This window comes from Phyllobates terribilis, unplaced genomic scaffold (genome assembly GCF_046119375.1).
Source record: "Phyllobates terribilis strain yellow unplaced genomic scaffold, ASM4611937v1 Scaffold_11__3_contigs__length_659146591, whole genome shotgun sequence".
Classification (NCBI taxonomy): domain Eukaryota; kingdom Metazoa; phylum Chordata; class Amphibia; order Anura; family Dendrobatidae; genus Phyllobates; species Phyllobates terribilis.
This window is the reverse complement of record NW_027362771.1, coordinates 386,011,150-386,023,079: the sequence shown is the minus strand read 5'-3', so window position 1 is coordinate 386,023,079 and position 11,930 is coordinate 386,011,150. Positions and strand designations below refer to the sequence as shown.

General features: G+C 46.1%; 1 protein-coding gene across 1 annotated transcript in view; it reads right to left on the bottom strand.

Annotated features, from left to right (window-relative positions):
* Positions 1-812: 812 nt before the first annotated feature.
* The window catches only part of PRTG (protogenin), a 112,997-nt gene continuing 101,879 nt past the window's right edge, over positions 813-11,930 (bottom strand). The window contains exons 16-19 of the mRNA XM_073654718.1: positions 7,294-7,476; positions 2,792-2,906; positions 1,289-1,454; positions 813-833 (exon numbers count right to left, since the gene is read on the bottom strand). Of these exons, the coding sequence (XP_073510819.1) occupies positions 813-833; positions 1,289-1,454; positions 2,792-2,906; positions 7,294-7,476 (485 nt within the window). The remainder of the gene's footprint in view (positions 834-1,288; positions 1,455-2,791; positions 2,907-7,293; positions 7,477-11,930) is intronic.

Genomic DNA, 11,930 nt, shown 5'->3' with positions numbered 1-11,930 from the left:
AATTCTGGATCGTTAGCGCAGTAATATCTGATCCCGTCTGATGATCACAGTTTTAGTCTTTAACTGGAGTCTAATATTTGGTACGCTCCAAAAAATATCACGATTATTACGGCAGTAATATGGGATCATGTCTGATGATGGACAAGTTTCTCTGCTTCCACAATACAGCAATGCGAATAAAAATAAATAAATAATAATAAAAAAAAATCGAGCTGTATTCTGTTAACAAGCAAATGGAGCAGTAAAATGGTGTACTGTATTGATTTTTAAGCAAATAATCACGATTAAGAGCAAAAAAAAAAATTAGCCCTGATATCTAGAGCTATGGATATCTGTAATAGCAGCAGACAGAACGTGCAATAGACCCTATTCTGCTGTATACAGTGTCCACAAACTCTGCCTGCCTAACTCCTGCTATCACCAGTAATATATGCAGCTGGATTAGTCCTCAGAAGGACTGTTAGTTCAGATGGATATAGATCTTGCTGTGGAATACCTAATACCTCACTAATAAACCGCCAATTCTCTCTCTCACTCAGCAGCAGCTCTCCCTATTCTGTCTGTTTCCAGGGTAGACTGACGAGCATAGGTTCACCGAGTCTTATGTAGACCCGATGACGCTATGCGGCCAGCCAATCACTGTAATGTCACAAATCAACATGGCTACGGCATTACAGTGAATGTCAGGCAATCCCCGCATGTTTATTCGCTGTCTAAAGAGCGCCAAACATGCGTGGCCCTGAGCACGCTTGCTCATCACTAGTAAGGAACAATGCAAGTTCACTTCTACACTGCCACCCTGCTGTAATTCTTTACCTTTTTTCAGTCAATAACTGAATATTGGAGAATTATTACGCAGTTACCTAATATGTTAATGAGAGATCCTTACTAGTGATGAGCGAGTATGTTCTGTTAACCCTTTCGCCGAGTATGCTCGGGCCAAGCACCAAGTAGTTACAGCTGCTCGGTGTTATGTTTGAATCGCTCCCGTGTGCATGATTTGCAACTGTTTGACAGCTAGTACATGTAAGGAATGTCTATTTCTTACACATTCCTCACATGTATTAAAGTTGTCAAACAGTCGCAAATCATGCACACGGGAGCGATTCAAACATAACACCGAGCAGCTGTAACTACTCGGTGCTCGGCCCGAGCATACTCGCGGAAAGAGTTAACAGAACATACTCGCTCATCACTAATCCTTACAGCTTTTAGTATTGGGCTGTACTGAAAATCTACCAGGCAATTTTTATTAACAAAAAATCTGATTATACACCAGAAAACTTACCTTTGTATCTATGTAGTGATTTACTTGAACAGTAGGGATTAAGGGATCTGCATTTTCTTCCATTTGATGCATGGCTTTGCTCTCTTGAGTCTCATGAGCAATTAAAGTAGCCGAATTAGGTGTTCCATCATTTCCTTGCTGAGCAATCTTTGCAATGGATGCTTTCCTGCAGGTCAGATAGATACAATATCTTTAAACTATGGAAAGATCTGATTTTTCTGATGCTTAATTTGGAGAAAAAAATACTGCTGTATTCCACCTATGAAGTCTAAATTCATCCATCAGTCTAGTTATAACAGTGGTAATCGATGTGACCTATAAGTCATATTTAAAAATCATTTCTGTTTTACATTAAATTCATCAATATGGCTTTTTTCTGAAGTCCCTTAGACAGGTTGTCCACTACTTTTTAATTTATGACCTATCGATATGTCTTCAATGTCTGATCGGCCGTGGTCCGACATCAAATCAATAGGAGGTGGATTTGCAGTACCCTTCGGTGGCCACTATCGGCCGCTGACACAGATAACAGCTGGCGGCGGTGGCAGTTGTCGGACCCTGGCCGATCAGACATTAATGACCTATCCTAAGGATAGGCCAGCAATGTAAATGTAGTGGACAACCTCTTTAATACGGTTTTCAGATACTCTTGTATTTTTTACTGATCTTCAGCACAGGTAACATATGCTAAGTGACAACCACAAATACCCATCATTATAGCCACCATAGATGTTGCCACAGACTCCGACATGGCACATTAATCTGCTCTGTAACCCTGCATACAATACATTTTTGTATTTGAGTTGGGCACCATGTAGAAGTTCAAATTAAAGGGGCTTCCAGGAGGAAACCTGGCCAGTAGCACAGAATGTAATAAAATAAAGAAATCAGTATTACTCACGCAATGAATCTCACTATTCCAATGCCGTTGCTCCAGTAGTCCCTACAGATCCTGCAGTGATGACATCCTGTTATTCAAGTGACCGCTGCAGCTAAACACTGACCTCAGTGCTCACGTTCCAAGGTCAGTGATTGGCTACAGTGATCACGTGAATGATGTATAGCACATAATGACTATGGGACCATCAGAGCTGCGGCACTAAAACACAGGGGGGCGTTAACGGGTAAGTCATGGTTAGTGCTAGTATTGACCTAGTTTCTTAAAAACCTGGAAGAACCCTTTAATTTGTCTAAAACATAAAAAGACTGAATTCAAGACTCTGCATAGGACAATTTATTGTTTTTGACAATTTTTAAAAGGAAATAATATCTACATAGAAAACAAAATTATACCAGAAGTTGTTAGCCTGGGTACATAGACCCACAGAGGAGGCCCATAGATTTCTATCCTCTCTTACAAGGGTGTTCACACAATTCACACAGGCCAGAAGTTTTACTTCTTTACCGGGTTTACAAAGTAATACATAATCTTACCAACAACAATGAAATGAGACAAACTATAAGATTCCACTCAAATGCTTTAGCAATACTCCTCATACACACCTGGCTTTGCTGCGGCATATCAATATAAGCACACAGATCAGGATACAAGTCAGAGCGATGCACACTCCCACCACAATTCCGGTCATGGATTTCTGGTCCAGGTGATAAAGGTAATCTGCAACAAATATATAATTAAAAGTCTTTATCATCCGGATATAAATCAAGTAAAGGTAAAATTACAGCGTGGATCCCATCAATGTATACAGTTTCGTATTAAAACAGTGCAAATGACTGATGACAAAAATGTAAGAGGTTACCAGGTTTTTGCCACCTAATCCAAGAACAGAATATTGTGAGACAGAGGTCCTAATTCCAGCGATGCATCACTTACAGGGCTGCTTGCTGTAGTTTAGTACTAATCTACTGTTCATAAAATAGTGATTTTATCAAGAGGACAAGTAAACCTGCTGTCATCTAGTCCTCTGTGCAACCCCACCCCACCACTGACTGGCAGCAGTCTATGCACAGCAGCCACAGAAAGCCGTCAATCAGTGGTGAGGTCTGTAAAGTGCTGTGGAATTAATAGCACCACATAAACAAGTAAAATATGTGTTAGGAACCTCCCATTTATTTATTTTAACTTATTTTTTTAAGTTAGTTATTCAGCTGTTCAGTGTTGCCAAATCCCTACATTCAGTTTCAGATTGCTAGTTATGGGCAGGTAGTCTATAGCAGAAGTCCCGGCAGAGTCACATACAGCTTTGCTAATGCAATTATTTTTGCATGTCGCTTTGTTGGATATGCTAGGGCACATAGGCGGATTATAATGAGGGCAATCTGGGCTACCGCCCAGGGCCCCGGGGGGTTCATGGCCAGATTGCCCTCATTATAATATGTGTGGAGCAGCGGCACATACCGGCAGTCAGAGGCGGGGGGCCCCCGGACCGCTCCCCCAGCAGCTGCGCACGGCCGCTGCTTCTTCTTCGGCCGCGTCACAGCTAGGAGACACGGCCCTGTGCGCGGCCGTGTGTGCTAGTGTAACGTCACGCAGTGCGCGCCCTGCACTGCTACTTACCACCGAAGAGGAGCTGGACGACGGGAGCCGGGGGATGGTGAGTGAGTGTGTGTGTGTGTGTGTGTGTGTGTGCGCGCGCAGATATCATTTTGTGATGTCTGTTTATATGTATTTTTGTGTTTCAAATGTTTTTATGCGTGTTTGTATATGTCTGTATATGTTTGTGTGTATATGCGTGACTGTGTGCGGCCTCCCGCCGTCTCTGGGGGGGGGCCGTGCGGCCTCCCGCCGTCTCTGGGGGGGGGGCCGTGCGGCCTCCCGCCGTCTCTGGGGGGGGGGCCGTGAGGCCTCCCGCCGTCTCTGGGGGGGGGGCCGTGAGGCCTCCCGCCGTCTCTGGGGGGGGGCCGTGCGGCCTCCCGCCGTCTCTGGGGGGGGGCCGTGCGGCCTCCCGCCGTCTCTGGGGGGGGGCCGTGCGGCCTCCCGCCGTCTCTGGGGGGGGGCCGTGCGGCCTCCCGCCGTCTCTGGGGGGGGGCCGTGCGGCCTCCCGCCGTCTCTGGGGGGGGCCGTGCGGCCTCCCGCCGTCTCTGGGGGGGGGCCGTGCGGCCTCCCGCCGTCTCTGGGGGGGGGCCGTGCGGCCTCCCGCCGTCTCTGGGGGGGGGCCGTGCGGCCTCCCGCCGTCTCTGGGGGGGGGCCGTGCGGCCTCCCGCCGTCTCTGGGGGGGGCCGTGCGGCCTCCCGCCGTCTCTGGGGGGGGGCCGTGCGGCCTCCCGCCGTCTCTGGGGGGGGGCCGTGCGGCCTCCCGCCGTCTCTGGGGGGGGGCCGTGCGGCCTCCCGCTGTCTCTGGGGGGGGGGGCCGTGCGGCCTCCCGCTGTCTCTGGGGGGGGGGGCCGTGCGGCCTCCCGCTGTCTCTGGGGGGGGGGGGCCGTGCGGCCTCCCGCTGTCTCTGGGGGGGGGGGGGGCCGTGCGGCCTCCCGCTGTCTCTGGGGGGGGGCCGTGCGGCCTCCCGCTGTCTCTGGGGGGGGGCCGTGCGGCCTCCCGCTGTCTCTGGGGGGGGCCGTGCGGCCTCCCGCTGTCTCTGGGGGGGGGCCGTGCGGCCTCCCGCTGTCTCTGGGGGGGGGGCCGTGCGGCCTCCCGCTGTCTCTGGGGGGGGGGCCGTGCGGCCTCCCGCTGTCTCTGGGGGGGGGGCCGTGCGGCCTCCCGCTGTCTCTGGGGGGGGGCCGTGCGGCCTCCCGCTGTCTCTGGGGGGGGGCCGTGCGGCCTCCCGCTGTCTCTAGGGGGGGGCCGTGCGGCCTCCCGCTGTCTCTGGGGGGGGGCCGTGCGGCCTCCCGCTGTCTCTGGGGGGGGGGCCGTGCGGCCTCCCGCTGTCTCTGGGGGGGGGGGCCGTGCGGCCTCCCGCTGTCTCTGGGGGGGGCGCCGTGCGGCCTCCCGCTGTGTCTAGATGGCGCCGTGCGGGCCCCTGCTGTGTATAGACGGCACCGTGCGGGCCCCTGCTGTGTATAGACGGCACCGTGCGGCCCCCTGCTGTGTATAGATGGCTACGTGCGGCCTCCCGCTGTGTATAGATGGCTACGTGCGGCCTCCCGCTGTGTATAGATGGCTACGTGCGGCCTCCCGCTGTGTATAGATGGCTACGTGCGGCCTCCCGCTGTGTATAGATGGCTACGTGCGGCCTCCCGCTGTGTATAGATGGCTACGTGCGGCCTCCCGCTGTGTATAGATGGCTACGTGCGGCCTCCTGCTGTGTATGGGAGGATTGTGGCAGCTCATATTGTGTGTAGGGTCTCATACTGTATATAGGGAATGTCAGCACACTTCATTATGCTCAATATTAAGTTATACAAGTAATGTAAAAAAAATTATTATAATTAGTATATTAATATTGTGCCAAATTAATTTCATGTGAACTATCACATGATCTATCACAGGGGATCATGTGACATGTCACGTTATACATCAGGTGTGTGTGTGTGGGGGGACGGACCGCGGCTTCTAAACTGGCCGGGGCCCTTGCTACTCTTAATCCACCCCCGCTAGGGCCCCCATTATGGCAGCCTGTGTTGCTTATTGCCCTAGTTACACCGCCTTCTTCATACATGTCCATGCGGTTCTCCCCCCGTGCTCTGTGTTAACAATGGATATAAGACCTACATAGGCTAGTAGCACGGATCAATCTTCACAGGTCCATATAAAACCTGCTAATGAAGATGTAGCTATTAAAGTGGTGACGGTCAAAGTGAATCATAAATTGCTATGAAGGTAGTTTTCCATTTCTATGTTGAAACCAGCAACAGAACAGCCAGATATCGACATCTGCTTGAGATCACTATCAACTGTTTAGCCACCACTGGGCTACATGCTGAATAAATGATGAATGTATCCTGTTCCATGAAGAAGCTTTTAGATGTATTTATTGAAACACAAATTTATGAACGTATATGTTGTATTGTTGAAGCACCACTCCAATGTTTTGTTTTGTATTTTAGCATTTCACTGCCAGAGTGATATCACTAATGCATGTTGCCCCTAGTAATATACTTACCAACCCCTGTATTCTTCTGTCATCTGCGCTGCTCCGGTCGTCTTCTGCGTATTGTGACCTGCTGGGTGACCTGGAAGTCACTTCGCTATGTAAATCTATGAGAGCCAGAACAAGGCCACAATGAGGGTCTCATAGACTTACACTGCGAGCTTGTGACCATTCCCTCTAACATCCAGTTAGTCAGAAGCTGTGATCACCTAGATGGCGGAGCGGGACTGGAGTGACGCCAGGAAGAGCAGAAGAAAGAGGCTGGTAAGTATAAGACCAGGGGCAGGGAACTTACACTAGTGATACCACTAGCGCCTAAATAAAAAGAAAAGCGGTGGAGTGGTGCTTTAACTGGTCTTTCTAACATGTAAAATTCATGTTACTTAGTAATTTCAGTTGCGATTTTGCGCTGTCAGTTTAGAACTATGATCTGCAGCGATTCTTCCTCGCAATGATTACTTTCTAAAAGTTCAGATAACTATTCTGCTGACCAAAACAAGACCATTCAAGCAGGAGCAGCAAATGCATCATTGCCAGTATCAGAAGCCCGCATACATACACCAAATGTTGAGTTTAACAATCCCATCAATTCAAGAAAAATACAAGGTTGCAAATGAAACATCTAAAAACATTTTGAACAAAGGAATAAAATCTGAAACGTGTATAAAATCAATAAAGCGTGGACTAAATTACAAAGCTCTCCATTCACTATTGCTGATCTGTAACGTCTTGCTGAGAACTGCAAATTCTGTGATATACGATTTAGACTTGCACTTTCATCTACAAATAAATCACTGTCATTAATTTGTTTATTTTAAGTTTATTACAATGACAGTGTATCACCTCCTCATAGTAATTCTCATGCAGAATCGTTCTTCTCAGTCTGCAGTCATTAGTCTTGGCTGAATAGAGTATTGCTGGGCAGACACAAAGCCACAGATGGATGTCTGAAAGAATTTATGCTCCCAAGTAAATAATGAAACGGGTTCTCTTTGTTTACTGTAAGTACTTCCAAACTGACCTTGACTGTTGGCAGAATTTAACTGCTTTGACTTCATGCTGCTGCGCACGGTCTCCTCGGGTTTTACAGCCAGCTCTAGTGCATTGGAAAATGGGCCCTCTCCTACTTCATTGGACGCCGAGATCTTTACCAGATAGATATTCCCAGGTATAAGATTTTCCAGCAGAGCCATGGTGATCGCCCCTGTAATTTGCCATCCAGTTTACATCAGATAATCAATAAACTCGAGGTACAGTTCATGCACAATTTCATATTCACTGTACAACCCAATATGGCCCTGTATTTTGTATGTGCTCATAACTGAGAACAACTTCTTAGGAACCTACCTATCCTATATGTCTATGTGGTCTCTGGATCAGGCCTTTGTTTTGTTTTTTCAATCCAAGAAGTTGATACATACATAATCAAAGACCTTGAATGCAACGTGCATATTTATGAACCAAAATGTCAGCAATACAAAATCCTATTAAATTTTATAAGGTTTCACTTTAAGGAAAGTACCAACTTTGTAAATGTGGATGAATTAGTAAGATAATTTTTTTTTTATTAAGCTGCACAAGAATGGCAGGTGACCTCTGACAATGGTCAATAATTAGCTTGTTCTCAACCCTTTTCATTTGTGCTATTCAAAAATTAATGTTTGCCTAACAATAAAGATAAGCGTCAAACACTGCGGCTGTTTTATTCAAGGGAAAGTTCAAACATTCTCAGGAGCTGCTCACAAAGTCCCTGTAATCATGTAAATATTGGAAGACGCTCACAAGCCATCAGTAATCACAGAAGCTTAACACCATGCATACCACAAAGCCTCAAGCTTGCCTTAGGACGGCTGAATTCTCACTGGTTACAAGGACTGAACAGCAGTGGAAATGTCAGCTACGTCTATATCACACGTCAAAATCTCGCCCTTAGGTCGATTATATTTGGCCCGCGATACCAGCAACGCCCCCCCATTATACTGTATGGAAGACTATGTGGGGCCATTATACTGTATGGAGGACTATGTGGGGCCCATTGTACTGTATGGAGGACTATCTGGGGCCCATTATACTGTGTGGAGGACTATTAATACATTCAGTGAAGGAAATAATTATTTGATCCCTGGCTGTTTTTGTAAGTTTGCCCACTGGCAAAGACATGAACAGTCTATAATTTTAATGGTAGGTTAATTTTAACATTGAGAGATGGATAATCCCCAAAAAAAAATAAATCAAGAAAATCACATTATATAAATTAGATAAATTTATTTGAATTTTGCAGTGAGAAATAAGTATTTGATCCCCTACAAACCATGATGAGTTCTGGCTCCTACAGACCAGTTAGACGTTCCTAATCAACTCGTTATCTGCATTAAAGACAGCAGCCTTACATAGTCACCTGTATAAAAGACTGCTGTTCACAGATTCAATTAATCAGTCAGACTCTAACCTCTACAACATGGGCAAGACCAAAGAGCTTTCTAAGGATGTCAGGAACAAGATCATAGACCAGCACAAAGCTGGAATGGGCTACAAAACCATAAGTAAGACGCTGGGTGAGAAGGAGACAACTGTTGGTACAACAGTAAGAAAATGGAAGAAATACAAAATGACTGTCAATCAACATCGCTCTGGGGCAGCATGCAAAATCTCACCTTGTGGGGTATCCTTGATCATGAGGAAGGTGAGAGATCAGCCTAAAACTACACGAGGAGAACTTGTTAATGATCTCTAGGCAGCTGGGATCACAGTCACCAAGAAAACCATTGGTAATACATTACGCCTTAAAGGTTTAAAATCCTGCAGTGCTCGCAAGGTCCCCCTGCTCAAGAAGGCACATGTGCAGGCCCGTCTGAAGTTTTCCAATGAACACCTGGATGATTCTGTGAGTTATTGGGAGACGGTGCTGTGGTCATATATAAGACAAAAATTGAGCTCTTTAGCATTAACTCAACTCGCCGTGTTTGGAGGAAGAGAAATGCTGCCTATGACCCAAAGAACACCGTCCCCACTGTCAAGCAAAGAGGTGGAAGCATTATGCTTTGGGGGTGTTTCTCTGCTAAGGGCACAGGACTACTTCACCGCATCAATGGGAGAATGGATGGAGCCATGAACCGTAAAATCCTGAGTGACAACCTCCTTCCCGCCACCAGGACATTAAAAATGGGTCGTGGCTGGGTCTCCCAGCAAGATAATGACCCAAAACATACAGCCAAGGCAACAAAGGAGTGGCTCAAAAAGAAGCACATTAAGGTCATGGAGTGGCCTAGCCAGTCTCCAGACCTTAATCCCATAGAAAACTTATGGAGGGAGTTGAAGCTCCGAGTTGCCAAGCGACAGCCTCAAAATCTGAATGATTTAGAAATGATCTGCAAAGAGGAGTGGACCAAAATTCCTCCTGACATGTGCACAACCCTCATCATCAACTACAAAAAACGTCTGACTGCTGTGCTTGCCAACAAGGGTTTTGCCACCAAGTATTAAGTGTTGTTTGCCAGAGGAATCAAATACTTATTTCTCACTGCAAAATGCAAATAAATGTATCTAATTTATACAATGTGATTTTCTTGATTCTTTTGGGATATTCTAGCTCCCAATGTTAAAATTAACCTACCCTTAAAATTATACACTGTTCATGTCTTTGTCAGTAGGCAAACTTACAAAAACAGCAAGGGATCAAATACTTATTTCCTTCACTGTATGTATTAATAGCCCTCCACACAGTATAATGGGCCCCACTGTATCAAGGTTGGCTGACGACTTTGTCAAAGTTTTTTTTATTTTGGCCCTCTCTGTATTTGAGTTTGACAGAAACATCCCTGGTCTATATAAAATATATTGTAATGTTTATGAGCATAACTGGGAATCCAGTTAAAATTATAGTCATAGATAAATGTCCACCATGCACCAACCATAGTAGCGCAGTCTATAAGCGTGGATCACCACTACAGTAAAGCTGTTAGATTACAGGCTGCTGTCAGACAGTCTTTAACCTGATGTCTGGCTGATCGGAGATCCACTGGAAAGAGGATATCACCACATTCCCCTGCTATATTACACACACACACACACACACACACACACACACACACACACACACACACACACACACACACACACACACACTCAATTTGTCCGACAATACAATCAGCAAGAAAATCAACATTTCTGAAATACATTCTGTGCATCATTAATAAACATTTATGATGGCGGCAGCTTCTAGGCTCATCAATAAACACGCGTATCCACACAGGGATACAGATTAATAATGCATGAAAGGACATGTGAGAAAATCTTAAAAATGTATGATATTCAACATGTGTTTTCCTGCTTTCAAGTGTCAATTATAAAAGCCTGTGTGTTCCAACACCACCAATGTACAGTGCTTTAAAGGACTTGGCTGGAGACATGTGGGAACATTCACCACTTTTTAAGTGTTTGGACGTAGTGGCACTTAGCTGTGATTCCATGACATCTCACAGTCTAAGAGGGGGTCTCCAGGAAAAGAAAGTAAATAAACAAATTAAAGACATTATAAAGAAATAAGATTGGTCTAGGGAGGCAATTACTACAGTACATTAACCCTTTCCCGATATCCTCCGTACATGTACGTGCCCAAGTTGTGAGCAAATGTATGGAGGTGGCTTGCCGTTTGCCATACCCAGCAGATAATGGCTACAGGTCACAGCTGTGTCCATGACTGTTAACCTGTTCAATGCCACTGTCAATCTGTGGCAACAACATTGACAGTTGTGCGCCTCTATGCAGCCATTGGCTGCCCTGCCACGTGGTAATGGGGCACCAATGGGTTGCCATCAGCGCCGGGGGGCTGTTGAAGAACCCTGTGCCTGCCATCACTGAGCTACAATGAAACTCAGCCTGTGACTGGGCTTCAAATGAGACTGTGATTTTTACCATATCCGGCAATACTGAAGTATTGCTGCATATAGCACAAGCGATTAGACGATCACAAGTTAATGAATATAATAAAAAGTAAAAAATTTTTTTTAAAAGATATGTAAATAAAAAAAACAAACATGTGCATCAACCCGTTTACCCCCACTACAACTAAAATAGTAAAAAATACACAGGTGGTATCACATCCATAAAAGTTTGACCAAAATCTAAAAATGAACCCCTTCAAGACCCATGATGTATAGGAAAGTCATGTATTCCCCTTTGATACGGGCTTTGGCAGTGAGCCCACATCTTTTCCGGCACATGACAGCTGATTTGATCAGCTGTCATGTGCTCCTAACAGCCGAGGGTGAAATCGTGATCCACCTGCGGCTGTTAACACGTTAAATGCCGCTGTCAATCTCTGACAGTGGTATTTAACATGATTGCATGGGAAGCGTGTCACAAACTACACCCATCGGCACCCGTCACATAATCACGGGGCACCGGTGGGTTGACATGACAACCGGTGGTGGGAGGTGGTAGGAGTCTGCAGATGGCCACAGTGCTTGTCATTGCTGATCTGCTATAAACGCCAGCCTGTGACCCGTGTTCATAGCAGATGATTATTTTTGCTACACATAGCACGGCTAAATCCCTGTTATGTGTAGCACAAGTGATCAGAAGGAGACTATTGAAGCAAAAAAAAAAGTAAAAAAAAAATATTTTTAAAAATATTTTAAAAATATATATAAAAAAGTT